The 17,734-nt window shown below is 40.1% G+C and overlaps 1 protein-coding gene across 2 annotated transcripts in view; it reads left to right on the forward strand.

The window, feature by feature from the left end:
• LOC140768848 (DNA topoisomerase 3-beta) overlaps nt 1–17,734 on the forward strand; it is a 52,083-nt gene that overhangs the window by 32,299 nt on the left and 2,050 nt on the right. For both annotated transcript variants that reach the window (XM_073109284.1, XM_073109285.1), the window contains 3 exons: nt 11,954–12,122; nt 12,279–12,407; nt 12,523–12,735. In XM_073109284.1, coding sequence (XP_072965385.1) covers nt 11,954–12,122; nt 12,279–12,407; nt 12,523–12,735 — 511 coding nt within the window. The remainder of the gene's footprint in view (nt 1–11,953; nt 12,123–12,278; nt 12,408–12,522; nt 12,736–17,734) is intronic.

Below are 17,734 nucleotides of genomic sequence, written 5' to 3' on the forward strand. Positions count from 1 at the left end.
TCCTTGTTTTTCTTTCTTATTATCTGGTTTATGCCAGTAATCCTTTTTTGAGTTTTTAAGATATTCTTAAAACATGTCTTTTAGAATTTTATGTAATTAAAGAATAATCTGAAACCCAAATGGCTGATATGTGCTTGTCTTTTCTGGTGACCGATACTGATTACTTCTTTAAAATGCTATTACTATAATGTTTGTTGGTTATGATGGATAGAAAAAAGTGATTTGAGAAGGTCCGGAGCTCTGAATTTCTTTGAGTAGGAAGTTCTGCTGCATAGGCAACCAGATTTGTAGTACTGGAACATAATTATTCCACTTCCGTCCATGACACTTTCAATGGCATGGATTTGTTTGATACAAGTTATGAGGCTGCTTGCTTTCCCATCTGCCACAACCATTGTTGGAGGAGAGGAAGATTTGGTTTGACGAGTAGCATGGAGCAGTGCCAGAGAGCAGTCCTCTTTAGAGTAGGTTATTGGCTTCTGTGGAATAATTGAAGACAAAGAAACTCCATTTTACATGAAAACAGACCATCATTTCATCAACGATCTCTACTGTTTGGAATTTACTGCAATTGCCATCAGCCAATGATTGGCTGCCAATTTTTCAGTTTAGTTGCTGCATTGTTATGAAGCCATTTGAAGGCTGCCATGTGCCCTTACTGCAGAAAATTCCTGCAATCAAGTCTGTAGAGGGTGTAAGATACACAGAAGATGAAGAGACCACTTTAGAAGAGGGGGCAGGTGTCTCAACAGGTGAAAGATAAAGTGGCAAGTATCATCCATGTAGGCATGATTATTTATGATTTTTTTAATCCCAACAGACCTATGAAATTGGACTAGTTGAGCCCCTTTTTTAATTGCAACCGCCTCCTATTCAACTGAGGTGACCTGCTCTGGTTCAATTAACTTATGATCTGAATTCTTTATCAATAGCCTAATTACCGGAGAGCCCTAAATCTTCTAAAATAAGCACTCCTTTATATGCTGTTTTATTCATTTGCCAATTTTAACTTCAAAACATATCAACATTACCACTTAGAACCTTGAATTTGAGGTATCTAAATTTTAAACTACTACTAATTATAAAATTGTTGAAAATATAGTGAACAACAGATCAAATAAAAGTTCATACTTTCTGAAATTGCAGAAAGCCCTCTCACAGCATAAAATACTAAGGTTCCTAGTATCGGGATCGGGATCGGTATCGGCCGTCCAGAAAAACGATACGTATCGGCCGTTCGTATCGGATCTATTTTTTAATTATATAATATTCTAAATATTATTTAAAAATGCAGAAAAATTTAAAAAAATGACAAAAAATAAGAAAACAAAAATTACTCACATATGAAGTCTAAAAACTTAAAAAAATGTATTAACTTACTCAAAATTTAAAACTTTGTTGAATATCGAGTTGGTTCTCGTAAATTTCTATAGTCTTCATCATCATAATCACCATAAGTTTGTAAATATTGATGTCTGGGATCTGATGCTCCAAAAAGTGATTCCATCATACTAGTCATATTGTATGGATTTTGTCGTGTGACTTGCGTTTGAGGAGGATAATAATCAACATTTGGATCTTGTGCCTGAGAATACTGAGGATACTGAGGATAATAACTAGTATATGGATCTTGCGATGGCTCCAAACAATAAATACTCGATGTACCATAATCATAGGAACCAAAATGCATCTCATGACGACGTCGCTGATATGTATATATATCCTCAGTTTCTCTGTTTTTACTCCTTATGTCTCCTTGACTTTCCTCAACAAATGTAGATGGAATGATCTCACCACCATATGTATCATCAGGATTATGACTAGTACTAGTAGGTATATTATCTCTCGCTGTTGAATGACTCATACCAGCCTCTGCCCTCGTCGTGGCCTCTCCCAATATTTCATCTAACTATGGGTTATCTCTGTCATCTAATACCCTGTTCTCTATCTCCCTGATCCATGGAGTCAAGGGGTTTTCTTCATCAAAAACATGATTTAAATCAATCAGTTCATTTTCTGCCTTTCTTCTTAAATTTCTTTCCCTCAATCTCATATTATAATGACAAAAAACTAACTTCTCCAATCTTTTCATTGTCAATCGGTTGCGTGTTTTTGTGTGGATTAAGGAAAAAGTAGTTCAATTTTTTTCACACTGAGATGAAGACACAGTTTGATTTAAAATCTTCTTTGCTATTGGCGTCAAATTTGGTGCCTCCTCCCATCCATAAATAGACCACCATTCAGCTGGAGTGTTATGAGATATAGCTGCAGCAACTTTAGCAGTACTGAATTGCCCAGCTCTCAATCTATATCTCTCCATCTGAAATCAGAAATATATTATTAGCTTATTGATTATATTGATTATTGAAAGTTAAAACTTGAAACAAATAATAATAAAATTATTTAATTGAATCATAACTTACTTCTTTATCGCACAGGATTTGTTTATGAATATCGGGCTCAAACTTGCTGATTACCTTTCTAACCCCTAACAAGACTTCACTATCATTATTGACATTTTTAGAGAATTGAAATCTTGGATTAAGAAAATACCCTGTTGTAACGTTATTAGGCTTGACCCTAGATTGGGTTGAGGGAGAAGAGACAAGGAGAAGAGAAGAGTTGGGAGAAAAATGTTTTGTATTTTCCTGTTGATGAAAGAGAGAGCAAGGCTCTATTTATACAAGGTCATGATAAAATAAGATAAATGAATAATATATAAATCTAATAACTCTAATACCCCCCCTCAAACTCAAGGTGGATCATAAACCGAGAGTTTGCTGACTAAATGCTCAAAACGTGGAAGGGGAAGAGACTTTGTGAAGAAGTCGGCAATCTGCTCCTCAGTGCTGAGGCGATGGAGCGAAATAATGCCAGCTCGGTACTCCTGACGAGTGTAGTGCATATCGACTTCAATGTGCTTTGTCCTCTCATGAAAAATAGGATTTTCAGTAAGCTTTTTAGCACTATCATTGTCGACATGAAGAGGAGTTGGGAGGGGTAATGGAACACTCATATCACTAAGGAGACGACGAAGCCAAACAATCTCCTTCGTCGCCGCACACATAGCACGATACTCTGACTCAGTACTGGAGAGAGACACCATATTCTACTTCTTACTACGCCAAGAAATTAGGGAATCTCCTAGAAAAATGCAAAAGCTAGTAGTAGACTTTCGATTAGACCTGTCACCAGCATAATCTGCATCGGAATAAGCTCGCAGAGCCAAGATGGAAGTCGATGGCATGAAAAGAGAGCGAGTGATGGTGCCACGAAGGTATCGAAGAATACGTATAAGAGCGGCATAGTGGGCAGATCGAGGAGCCTGCATGAACTGAGTAACAAGACCAACTGCATAAGAGATATCAGGCCGGGTAATGGTCAGGTAGACGAGTGCCCCAACCAACTGACGATATCTTGTCGGATCTGGAAGAAGTTGACCATCATCGGGCTGAAGCTTCACATGAAGCTCAATTGGGGTAGTACAGGACGAGTATCAGTGATGGTGGCACGACAAAGAATGTCTGTAATATACTTTTGTTGGGACAGTAAAAGGCCGTGTGATGACTGAGCAATTTCGATACCCAAAAAGTATCGAAGAGAACCGAGATTCTTCATCTCAAACTGATGCTGAAGATGCTATTGGAGAGAGCGAATACCGGCCGAGTCATCTCCAGTGATAATCATATCATCGACATACAAAAGAAGGAGGACCCGACCCTGAGTAGAAGAGCGCAAAAACAGAGATGGCTCAGATGAGCTCTCCTGAAATCCGTAGGCTGTGAGAACACTGCGAAATCGATCAAACCAGGCACGAGGGGCCTGCTTGAGCCCATAGATAGCTCGGCGCAGTCGACAGATGTGACCTAGAGGAAGAGGGAAACCAGGTGGAGGATCCATATATACCTCCTCATTAAGAAGACCATAAAGAAACGCATTCTTCACGTCCATCTGATGTAAAGGCCACTGACGATTAGAAGCAATAACAAGAAGAGTGCGAACAGAAGTTATCCGGGCAACTGGAGCAAAGGTCTCCTCATAGTCTATCCCGTACTCTTGAGTAAAGCCTCGAGCAACGAGACGAGCTTTGTACCTAGCTATAGATCCATCAGGTCGATACTTGACCTTGAAGATCTATTTACAGCTGACAGGCACAATGTCTGGTGGGTGAGGGACAACATCCCAAGTATGCATCTGCTGAAGGGCCTGAAGCTCATCTGCCATGGCTTGCTGCCACTCTGGAACCTGGATGGCCTCACGATAGGACTTGGGCTGAGGGGTGGAGTGGATGGCTGCAAGAAAAGTGTGAAACTAGGGGGAGTATGTAGCAAAAGACATCATAAATCCATACCAGTTAGGAGGGCGATGCTCACGCTCTGGATAGCGATGAGCGGGTGTAGGAGCCGTCATAGTAGAGGATGGGACGATCAGAGGGATACTACCAGTAGAGGAAGGCTCAGCTGTAGGAGGGGGACACGACCTGCGAGTGTAAAAGTATGAGAAGGTCGTCATGGGAGGGGGGTTCTCCTCTAGAAGAGGTGGAACCTCAGTGAGAGAGCGGTCTGGAGAAGCAGATGGAAGTGATAGTAAAGGAGTGTCGATGGGTAGAGTATCAGACAAGTGGGGGGCAGATGGTGGGGTTGAGGTAGGGATATTCGAGGGGACGGAGGATAGGATAGGTGTAGAGAGATCCAGAAATGATAAGTCCGAAGGAGCCAAAGTGTCGGATGTGAAGAAGGGTATCTCTTCCAGAAAAGTGACATGGCGTGATATCCTAAGACGACGAGCATAAGTGTCATAACAACGATAACCTTTATGCTCAGGACTATATCCTAGAAAGATGCATTTAGCTGCTCGAGGGGATAACTTGTTACGTTCACCGGGAGGAAGAAGAACAAAGCACGTGCACCCAAAGATACGCAGATGACCATAGGATGGTGAAGTACTATGGAGACGCTCGTACGGGGTCACACCATCAAAGACTGAAGATGGAGTTCGATTGATTAGATAGAGAGCAGTAAGAAGAGCCTCAGCCCAATAAGAACGAGGAACAGAAGCCTCAAAGAGAAGAGCACGAGTGGTCTCAAGAAGATGACGATGCTTCCGTTCGGCAACACCATTCTAAGCAGGGGTATAGGGACACGACTGCTGAGGTAGGGTGCCGGCAGAAGCATGAATAGAACGAAATTCAGAGGAAAGGTACTCCCGAGCACCGTCAGATCGGAAAATTTTAATGGATCGATCGAACTGAGTATGAACCATGGAAGAGAAATCACGATAGATTTGACATACTTCAGAGCGCTGACGCATGAGGTAAACCTAAGTGAAACGAGAGAAATCATCAATGAAACACACATAGTAAAGGAAACCAAGACCCGAAGACAACGGAGCTGGGCCCCAAATATCAGAGTGCACAATGTGAAAAGGGGAATCAGAGATATTTGCACTAAGAGGGAAAGGAAGGGCCCGGTGTTTTGCCAACCTGCAGCCAGTACAAGGGGACAAACAAGAAAAATGACTATTGCCTAAGCATCCAGACCGGGATAAGGTCTTGAGACGCTGACTCGATACATGACCTAGACGCCGATGCCACAGATCTGAAGGAGGGAGAGGAGTGACTGGACAAGCACTGGGGCGAGGTGATGGCAAATGAAGCTGATCCAGGTAGTAAAGCCCGTGGATCCGACTACCGATCCCAATCCTCTGGCCTGTAGACGGGTCCTGCACAACACAAGAAGTAGAAGAGAAGGATACAGTATAACCAGAGTCAGAAAGCTGAGTAATAGAAATAAGACTCATGGTTAGGCCAGGAACAAGCCAAACATCAGATAAAGTAAGACGACTCGTGGGATCCGTGGTAGGGGTAATGTAGCCAATGTGAGAGATGGGATAATAGGTCCCATCAGCTGTGTGAACATGAGGAAGGGTCATAGGGGCAGGCGTGAGGCTAGTAAAGATGGAAGAGTCACCAGTCATATGATGTGAGGCGCCAGAATCAAATATCCAGGGTTTGGTCATACCAGAAATAGCAGAGGCAGAAGTAGAGGCACCAGTGAAGCTGAAAGCTCCATGAATGAGTTGTTGAATCTGCTGGAGTTGCGCACTGCTGAAGGTGGGATTGCTGGAGTGATCTGATGAGCTCGTGCTTCGTACAGCGATCGAGGAAGCCAAGTGGCGACTTTTGTCCTTACTTGATCCCCCCTTGCCAGAACGGGGAACAAGCTCAGGATGAAGTCGATAACAGCGAGCGGCAAGATGATCAGGACGACCGCAATGAGTACACATGGGACGCGATGAGTGATGATCTCGTCCAGGCACATGAGAGACGCGACCAACAGTCGAAATATCAGGCGTGACTGTTATAGGAGCAGGAGTAGCACCAAGCACACTCTCTATGACAACAGACGACGGTATAGAGGTGACCTGCTGAGAGGGTAAAAGACGCTGCCTAAGCTCCTCAACCTGTAGCTCAGCTATGACACTGTCCAAACTCGGGAGAGTGGAGCGATGCAACAGATGCCGAGTCAAATCTCCAAATTTCGGACGAAGGGCATTTAGGAAATCCATCAGATGATCCTCGTCACGGTGGCACCGAGCAGACATCGAGTCAGAGGGACAGAAAGTAGGCTCCATTGAGGTAAGCTCACGTCATATGTCAGTCATGCGGGCATAAAAGTCCTGAATAGAGAGCTGACCCTGTCTGACCTCCTGAGCCTCGCGACAGAGCTGAAAGCGACGCATCAGACTCGACTGAACAAATCGGCGACTAAGATGGGCCCATATGGCCTGAGCAGAAGACAAGGTCTGAAGCTGAGGTCGAAACGATCGATCAATCTTAGGGGTGAAAACGGATCGGATACGGATCGGATAGTGTTCAACCCATATCCGAATCTGTATTTTTAGTTCGGATACGGATTCGGATACGGATATTGGACGGATAGCAAAATTTAAAACCATATCCTAACTAAACGGATACGGATAATTTTCGGATAAAGAATCGGATCTTAAACGGATATTAATTAAAATTAAAATAATTATAATATTTTATTTAAATATAATTAACACAAAATTATTAAGAGTTTTACAACAAATAATTTTTTTGTATGTCAAATATATAAAATTAGAGAAATTAATCTCTATAAATAATATATAATATATTATTAGTAATAATATTAATACTTACTATTTAAATAAGCAAACTAAAAACTGTAAATCATTTAAAAAAATATGCGGGTAAACGGATATCCGATATCCGTATCCGAATCCGAAAAATTTATCCGACCCGTATCCGAATCCGTATCCGAATTTTTTTCAAAAATTCTATCCGTATCCGAATCCGAATCCGAGTCGGATAGAAATTTTTTATCCGAATCCGATCCGAGTCGGGTCGGATAGCGGGTCGGGTTGGAGTTAATCCGACCCGTTTTCACCCCTAATCAACCTGCAAGATGAGGTAGGTGCAAACCTCTATGTCACGCAGGGCCCACTCATCATACTCCAGAGACGGAACCTCCGACTGAATAGCCTTGGGTGTATCAGATTCAGTAGAAGCCACAGTGGTGGCCTGGATGATAGTGCGAGGGGGAGCACACCCCGTAGAGATGCCATCGATGTGCCCGAGAAGACGACGACCGCGGAGAACTGTCTCAATGGAAGAGGCCCATGTGGTCAAATCCCGCTGAGTCACAAGTAGAAAACCGACTAATGATACACTCTCACGACCGACCGGGACATAAGACGCCATTAGAAGGGACGACAATCTATCAAACACCTTGAAAGCGATTCAAGATTTCCAACTTGATCCCACTCAAGCCTTATGTCGAACACTTGGTGAGCAGGACTTTTGAATAGTGCAGCAGAGAAAAAAAAGAAAGAAGGGGAGCTGCGGATACAATAAACCTTCACGTGGTGGGTACTAGTTAAGAAAATGCTGCTGTTGCAGAATCGAAAAACTGCAAAAGAAGAGGGCTATGGAGACAAGGACTTTCGTCGAACACCTGGTGGGCACTAGCCCAAGAGAAAAAAAATTTCTGCTGCTGTTTTTGGATTGAAGAAATATGTGGTCGAGCTGTTGCTACTGCTGCTGAACACAGCGCTGCTGCTGCTGCTGAACGAAGAAGATGGTGAGAAGGCCGAAAAAAAAAACATGTTGTGCTGCTGTTGAAAACAGTGGCTGATTGCTGCTGCTGCGTCTGCAGCTGTGGTGGAGGCTGCGGCAATGGCTACTGCAGCAGCAGACAAGCTCGAGGAGTGAGGGGGGCAGCTCTCGAGATCGAAAATGGTGAAAGAAAGAAGAAGAAGAAGAAGAAGAAGAAGAAGAAGACACAATCGAAGAGGGAGATGGAGAGGGACTGTTGGAGAATGAGAGATCCAACAAGTGTCTCTAGAGATCGAGATTGCTCTGATACCATGTAACGTTATTAGGCTTGACCCTAGATTGGGTTGAGGGAGAAGAGAGAAGGAGAAGAGAAGAGTTAGGAGAAAAATGTTTTGTATTTTCCTATTGATGAAAGAGAGAGCAAGGCCCTATTTATACAAGGTCATGATAAAATAAGATAAATGAATAATATATAAATCTAATAACTCTAATACCTGTAAAAATTTAAAAATTGTAAGCATTCAAATTTTTAAATATTCATAAATAAAAGTAAATTAAAACTTAAAACTTAAAAGCATGCTTACCAGCAGCGTGTATATCTCTATGTAGTTGTTTGTTCCATCTAGAATCAATCATCTTCCACCACTTCTTATAACTTTGGCCCACATTTTTTTTTATTGATTCTTTAGCTATGTCCATTGCCTCATATAAGAAACCCATCTCAGACTTGTCATCACTGTCTACAAGTCTTAATACTTTGACAAGAGGCTTAAATACTGCGGTGGCAATTGTAATATTATCCCAAAATGTATTTTCAAGAGCCATATTTTTCAAAGTTTCACCTAAAGACCACTCTTGTGATGTAAACATCTGTATAATATCATCTTTGTAGCGCATGATGCTCTCCAAGGCTAAAAGGTGAGTGGCAAATCTAGTGACGCCGGGTCTGATGATTTCCCTATCACTAGTCATCTGCCTGAGTAAATTAAGAACCCAACCATGGTTATATATAAAATTTGTTAACCTCTGACCTTCACATATGACCATGTCAATTTCAGGTTCTTTTGCAATATCCTCTAACATCAGATCAATACAATGTGCAGCATATGACATCCAATATAAATGAGGTCTTTTAATTATCAATAAATTTCCATCAGCTTTATAATTTGCCCCATTATTAGTAACCACTTGGACTACTTTTTTTTCACCAATTTCTTGTACTACCTCATCCATCAACTGACAAATATAATCTGTATTTTTAAAATGAACAGTAGCATCCACAGACTTTAAAAATATTGTCCCCATGCTAGAGTACACTAAGAAATTAATTATATATTTCTTCTATTTTGTGTACTCCACCCATCACACATTAGTGTACAACCAAATTCATCCCAATATCGTTTAAATGTCTCAATATAAGTATGAAGTTCATCTACCTCTGAGTCAAGATATTTAGTAGCAATATCATTTGAACTAGGAGGGGGAACACCAGACCCTACTGATTGTATAGCATCCACTATAGTGTAATAGTAAGGGCTATCAGCTACATTGAAAGGAATATGGTTGTAGAAGAAAAATTTAGAGATAGCTCTACCAATGTGTTTATTTGCATTTTTAATTCTTTTGAGAGTTGTCTTGATTGAAGTCTGTGTACGACCCCTTTTTTTTTCTGAAGATATGTATCCATTGGTCCAATATTTTCAGACTCTGCTGTAACACCAGGAGTCCTATGGGTAAAACTGCTGTCCCCATATTCTCTCTCCTCGTATATTAACTGATCTAAATCTCTAATAGTTACCACCAGTGCTTCTTCTCATTTCTTCCTCTTCTCTATGCATATTTCTGTTCTCTTTCATTGCCCTCCTCATCTGTCTCTCCTCCTCATCCTCCTCACTTTGCTCACTGCTATCATCATCAATCTGTACAGGATTATGCATTAATTCTTCATGAATCATTGACTCTCTTTGTTGTACAAATTGTTTATCTTTCTTTTTGCCAATTAAATGAGCCAACATCTGCTTTCTAACTTCCAAAGACACTTGAGTGCAAGCTGCTACATTTCCTTGTCTTCCAGCTAAATGTTATTTCAAACGGCTGACACCACCACTCATTTCCTTTCCACACTAGTTGCATTTAACGCGTCTTTTATCTTGCCCAATAGTGCTACAATGTTGCCACTCAATATCGGTATCATATGACTTCTCTTTTGGAGCCATTGATATTTTAGCTCTGCAAGACTGCAACTAAAAAACATAAACAAAAATCAATTTATGAGGCATAATTGCATAAGCAGCACCAGGTGCTGCTTATGCAGAGAAGTTGCTGCTGCCTGCTGCTTCTGCTGCTGTGCTGAGAAGCAGCAGCAGCTGAGCAGCTGCTGCAGTGAGCAGCAAGCGCAGCAGCAGCTTGCTGCTGCAGTGCTGCTATAAAAGGGGAAAAAAAAACTGAAAAAAAAAACTTACCGAAGGTCGCCGGAGATCGAGGTCGTCGGAGAACGTCGCCGGAGGTCGAGGTCACCGGAGAGACGGAGATCTACTCACCACTCAGTCGCCGGGGAGAAAGAGAGTAAGAGATCCGTGAGAAAGAGAGAGAGAAAGAAAGAAAGAAAAGAGAAAAAGAGAGGAAAAGAGAGAAAGAGAGAGAAAAAGGAGAGAGGCAAGTGGGGGATGGGGACATCAATAATTGATGTCCCCCAGGTCGGATCTGACCCGTTCCCACCCGTTTCGGTCGGGATCGGCCGAAACGGCCGAAACCAATCAACCTGGATCGGGATCGGCCGAAACTGGGAACCTTGTAAAATACTATTGAATGGTTGAATACTTCTTGTATAAAAAGGTTTATGTTTGAAAGTTGAAAGGGCATTTGATGGAGGAGTATAAAGGCCAACAAATATATTATAGATGAGAGAATTGATACTTGATAGTTAGTCTCCAGTAAGTGTTAATTTATTTAGGTTATTTTCTACTTTTAATAATTTATTTTGCATATATACATGTTTTTTCATAAAATTTTGTATTTGACTCTGTATTAGACTCACTTTAAGGCCTTTTGGGTCAATAAATTAGTATTTGGTTAGGTTATATATATTTATTTGTATCTATACAGGTAGGGTACTAAGGTCTCTTTTGCCCTCCAACTAGGAATTTGAGTTTGTTCAGGTTTTTTTAATTCATCCTTTATTAAAACACAGGATTAAAATCTTTATAACAATGGCAATGGTTTCAAGGAGATAATGTAAAGAGACTCTCTTTCTTCTTCCAAGCATCAATGGCTATGAAGCCAACTCTTTGGTGTGATTCTAATGAGCCAGAGTGTTGATAATTATCCTCTTCCTCTAATATATTCTTACTACCTTTTCTTCTCTTTTTCTCTTTGTTCTTCTGCTACTGCATGTACTGATTTCTTGCAAACTAACCCCTAGTCCACAACTGGTTATCTAACATACTTGTTGTTTCTCTTCTTTCACTGTAGAAAACCAAGAAAGAATTACTTGTGGATTAGTACTGTAGCAATCTGTACGACTTACAGTGGCTGATGCGATATTTTCAGTAACATTTTTGGACTTACACACATTATTGGACATGCGGCCTACACATCATCTCACTCAATCAAAATCACCATTGGCAGAATAATGGTTTGGATTATAATGGTAGACTTGAGTAGTTTAGAGGGTTATCATATAAACTTTTGTCCTTGAGGGGGTCAATGTGAATAGGATGTAGTTTGGTGATAAAAGTGTAATTTTACCCCAAAAAAGAGAGTAGTAAATATCATATGTTTTCATTGTGCTTCCTAAGATGGACTATGTATTTTATGTTCCTTGACAATGAAGCCTTGTCTTTATGGCTATTACAGGAGTAAAGTTGAACTTAGAACTGGTGGGGAGATATTCCACTGTGTTGGACATCATGTTACAGCTAAAGGATTTACATCTATCATGCCATGGTTGGCAGTTACTGAGAAGAGTCTTCCACAGTTCAAAAAGGGTGAGAAAATCAGTATTCTGAAAGTTGACCTTTATGAGGTATATTGTTACACTTAACTATATTTGTCTTTACTATTATTATTGTGTTTTATTATCAGCATCAAGTTCTCTGAATATGCAAAATAAATGTACATTTCTTAGTTATTTGGTGATATAAACTTGTTATATATTCCTGAACTCTTTATTCATCCACAGGGAAGCACCACACCTCCAGATTATCTTAGTGAGAGTGAATTGATTTCACTCATGGAAAAGAATGGGATAGGCACAGATGCTTCCATTGCTGTACACATAAACAACATCTGTGAGCGTAACTATGTGCAGGTCTTTTCAATCCTTATTCCTTTTACATGCTAAATCTCTCGCTTCTTTTATAAGGACCTATCTTAACCATTACTACGACAGCTATAAGATTGATGCTTGAGCCATTTGTTTAAAGGTGAATTCTGGGAGGAGGTTAGTTCCAACAGCACTGGGAACAACCTTGATAAGAGGATACCAGTGTATTGACCCTGACCTCTGCTTGCCTGACATCCGCAGTTTTATTGAGCAGCAAATCACTTTGATTGCTGAAGGCAAAGTTGATCATGTTCATGTCGTGCAACATGTTCTTCAGCAATTTATGAAAAAGTATTCATATTTCGTTAAAAAGGTAACGTTTTCAGGTCAAGCAAGTGACTCCTTTGATAACATGATTATCTATTTTTTCAATGGCTATTTGATTGAGTGTAGAATTAAAGATCTTTACACGATATTATTTGGGTACTTAGCTATTATCCACTCTTTGTTATTATACTTATCCAAGTAAACTCCCTTAGTCTGACCTTTCTACAATTAGCTTGAAACTTTCATCCAAATAAGTGAATAACCTCCCAAAGGTGCATTTTTGATGTGAATCGGGTCTGATTAGATCAACTCACAAGAAAATTGGGCTCGATGGATTGAGTCTATTTATCTTTTACTTAATTTATAATGTAAGTCCTTAAGGCAAGTCTAGTTAAGTTATATAAGCTCTCAAAGTATGTCCAATTAAGTTATGCAAGCCCTTAAGACGATTCTAGTTAAATCAAGTAAATCTTAAGGCAAATCCAATTAAGCCTCTTTCCTCCTTTTTCTACTCACTCATAGGGTTCTAGACCCCCACAAGGGGGGAGGGAGTCGATTGAACATCTCAGCCATTGGCGGGAATTTTGCCCGCATCTGATCTCCAATTCTTGTTCACCTCGGATGATCGTGTTGGGTGAATTGTGACCTATATAAGACTTTAAGACATCCTAATTCGAGTCATGTAAAGCCTTTAGGGCTATTTTTAGTAGGACTTATGTACGCGACCTCTATATAAGAGGGGTTGGACTTCTTTATTTAATCATCCAAGTATTAAAAAATTATTTTAGCTTTGAGTTTTTCTTAAGAGTAAGAGTGAGATAATCTAGGAATAGAAGCATATTAATCTCTCTCTACCGTACTCTATTTTCTTCCTCCACCATCACCACCACCATTACCACTCTTACAATTGAGATCCATCACCTTGTATCCTCTCCATCAACACTCTTACAATTGAGATCCATCACCTTGTATCCTCTCCATCAACCATCATTTATCCTAACCATAGCATAGATTCCCTTGTTGCGGATCAACTTTAATTGGCCCGTAATAATTTGGTATTAGAGCTATCGTTATCCTCAGACCAGATGACAACCACATGACAAATGACAGCAAGAGTAACCCGAGAGACTTTCAAGGGTCCATCACCAACAGCGATTGGCCCATTACCCTAGAACACAAGTCAACTACTAAAACCTCCCACCCCACCACCGTTGATAACCCAACTAGAGGTTCTGTAGAGCTTGCTGTCAATACAAGTGTCCATGGTAGAGATGGTGTTCGCTATTCGTGAACTTTGTAACGAACAGACACCACTAGCACAAATAGAGAGGCGCACGGTGGAACCATTTTCAACGGCGCGCGCTGCAGCTCCTGAATTGAAGAGGACGCCCTAGGATTTAGGGTGGACCCATCCCTTGGGTGTGCACACCAATGGCCGAGTCCATTAGGGTTAGGCGCACAAGATGGAGTTCGGTGCACTGAAACTCTACCTCATCCAACGGCTAGGGCTTAGTCTAACCTGACGGCACCAAGGGCTTGGCCTGAACCACATGCACCGAGGCCTTGGATCGAGCCACCTGCAGTTAGGGTTTTGGCCCAAAATATAGCAGAGTAGACCCTAGCATAAACGACCTGCACTAAGACTTGTGCTTAAGCGACTCATGGCTAGAGATTTGCTTGAATCACTTGCGGCTAGGGCATGCAGTGGTTCGAACCATTGGACCGTGGAGTTGATGCCACAGTGGGGCCCCCCTCCATGTGGCAGAAGGGACCCATGTAGGGAACAAGGACATGCAATACACGAAGACGGGCTATTTGTAAGGGCTCAAGTTCGGATTATAAGACTTGAGTTTTGCAAGTTTGCGACAGGCAATCCATTAGACTAGCTCTATCAAGCGGATTAGTTCTGCCCCTACCAAGGGACCTAGACCACTAGAAGGTCTTAACAACCTCGTTCCACTTGGAAGAAGTTGTGATCAAATAGTTCCAGGCAACACAACGGACTCAACCCTATGTACTTTGTTTGGTTCGATCGAGTATAAAAACTTCTAAGCAATTCTGACTAAGCTAACTCAATAGACTACGATCCGAGCTTATCAGGAGAAATTTGAGAGGATTAGTAATAGAGTTTATGGATGTATGGACTCCGTTGTCAAAAGCACCTTCATCTCTAAACTCCGATGAGACATTCAAGTTGAGGTGAAGGCTGCCTATCTACGATCTTTATTAGAGGCTTTCTCCACTGCACGGATAATGGAAGATAAGCTAAAGGAGCTTTGGAACATGTTGCACAGTAGCTAGATAGAACCAGAGGAGACAGAGACACCCGCTAGCCACTCCCAGCCACTCTAGTCACGCCAACTAGGCTACCGTGGCTACCTAGGAATCATCTCGCTCTGAGGCCTTTTCTAGAGGAGAGAGGATCTCTAAGTTCCCCCATATGATTGACTTATTCCAACCCAAGTGGAAGATTTATGGGTTAAGAGGCTATGCTTTCATTGTGATGAAAAGTATACACCGGGGCACAAATATGTCCAACTTGTGGCAATGGTGATACTTATGGAGAAAGAGAGTGGAGTTGAAAATAAAGGACCAGAGGAGGCCGATCCACCTTAGGAGAAGATAGAACTGAGGGAGATGCCACCTCCACTAGTAAATCCACTCAAAGACTGCTTCTATGGTTCTCATTTTGGGGACAAAGTAAAAGGAAGCATAGTGGATTGATGCCAATCGGGTCTGATCGGATCAACTCATGGGGATATTGTACTTGATGGATCGGGTCTGTTTATATTTTAATTAAGCTATAATATAAGTTTAATTAAGTCATATAAGCTTTTAAGACAAGCCAGTTAAATCATGTAAGCCCTTAAGACAAGTTTAGTTAAGTTAAGTAAGCTCTTAAGATAAGTCCAATTAAGTCATGTAAATTCTTATGACATATCCTCTTAAAACAAGTCTAGTTAAGTCAAGTAAGTTTAAAATAAGTCTAATTAAGCTATGTAAGTTTTTAAGATAAATCTTAATTCGAGTCATATAAAGCTTTTAATGCTAGTTTTAGTTGGACTTATTGTACGTGACCTCTATATAAGAGGGATTGCGTTATTTTGTTTAATCATTCAAACATTGAAAAATTATTTTAGTCTTAAATATATCTTAGGAGTAGAAGTATATTAATCTTTCTCTTTATTGTACTCCATCTTCTTCACCACCACCATCCCTCTTACAATCTAGAACCACCACCTTCTATCCCCTCCATTAACCATCATTCATCCTAACCAAAGTGTAAACTCTCTTGTTGTAGATCGACTTTAATCAGTTAGTAACAATTTATATCTGTATGACTATTAGAAAGTGCCTATTCTTACTTTTGTTACTCTTTGTGGTTCTCTTTGTTGTCTTGTTCCTATTTCACACTTCCATTCTAATGTCCATAAACTAAAGTATGAAAGTGTTATATATCACTTCTTCAATTGCTTAAGGAATTTATTCTTTAGAACATTGATCATATATAGGAGACAATGTGCTCTTGTAAGTTCTTTAACAAAAGCATTAAATATAGTTACTTTACGTAATATTTCCTTGGTTGTTCTTATTGAAACAATGATTTCATTTCAACACAATGTAGTTTTATGATGATATATCAAAGTTATCACTGACTAATTCTATCTGTGCAAATGGTTATAGTAGAATATAAAATAAAAAAACTGTTATGTTTTACCAGCTTAAGTTTTTAGAGTAGCTAGTAAGTTAACAAAGTAGCAGAACCAAATAATGCTCTCTCTCCTCTTTAGTTCCTTCTCTAATTGGACAACTCCTTCACGGGAGGTGGCGTGCTAAATTATGATATACATTATTGGTCTATGACCTATCAATTTAAGCTTTTGGGTCAAGTGGTTGTCTAACATAGTATTAAAACTTGGTTTTCTAGAGGTCTAGAGTTCAAACCTCGCTTAGCCTCATTTAATTCCTATTTTCTATTATCCATTCTTATGCGGTATAAAGGGTCACACACTTTATTTGTTCATGTGTGATATATAGGGCCCAGCATGTGAGTGGGTGTGTTAAAGGTGTGATATGGATTGTTCTTCCGTTGCCTAACATCTTAAACTTTTTAGTCATTTCGTCATCTAAAATGGTTTTAGAGAAGAGGTTTTGAGTTCGAATCTTATCAGGCCTCTCTGTTGTTTTAAATATAAAACCTTCACTCTTTTAAGTCAAAATCCACTTCTTGGGCCTCTCGCAATGTCTCAAGCCTAGAAATGAGGGTGATTGTTAGAATATAAAATATAAAATATAAAATTATTGTTCTCTAACTACTTAGTTTTTAAAATAATTAGTGGGTTAACTGATTTAACAATTGTGACCTCATTCATGTATGTATAGTCAGTTTTGGGTACTAAGACACATTGTTAGGGTCAAAAGAAGATAACTATTTGATCTTTTCCAATTAATTGGTTTTGCCTGTAGCAATATTTTAAGGTGTACTGCATTTGCCAATATATATGACTGCATATAAAACTGGTCCCTTGATCACCTTGTATAGGTACAAGCTGCATAATACTGCAATGCAATCATTTGAGTCTTAGGTTAAAACTGTTCCAACTAAAATCTGTTAGTATAATTAAATAATTGATCATTGTGCATCTGAAATGCCTCTATTTCTGTCTGGGATACTTCTATCAGTATTTATTTTCTACCTATTTCGTCTACACATTCAAATAAGTATACCGAAATGTAAATTACATATGAGCCTGCATTGGAGACTTCATATATGCTTTATAAGAATTCCTTGGTTGTATGTATACTGCAGTAACCTTTCAGAACATTGTCTACACAGCATAATCTTAGACTCTTAGTAAACTCTCCACTATAGTGTATACCAAAAAGCCTATTCAATCCCCATTCTTTTGGTTTTCTTTGCTCTCTTTCTTTCCTTGGACATCTCACAAGAATAATTCTGATCTAGTAGGAGATGGACTCGATTTTGCAAGAACTTAATCTTGGTTGTCCTACATCAACAGCTATTTGGTCTAACACTCTATTAG

This window comes from Typha angustifolia, chromosome 10, assembly GCF_048772165.1.
Source record: "Typha angustifolia cultivar Huaian chromosome 10, ASM4877216v1, whole genome shotgun sequence".
In the NCBI taxonomy this organism is placed as follows: Eukaryota; Viridiplantae; Streptophyta; class Magnoliopsida; order Poales; family Typhaceae; genus Typha; species Typha angustifolia.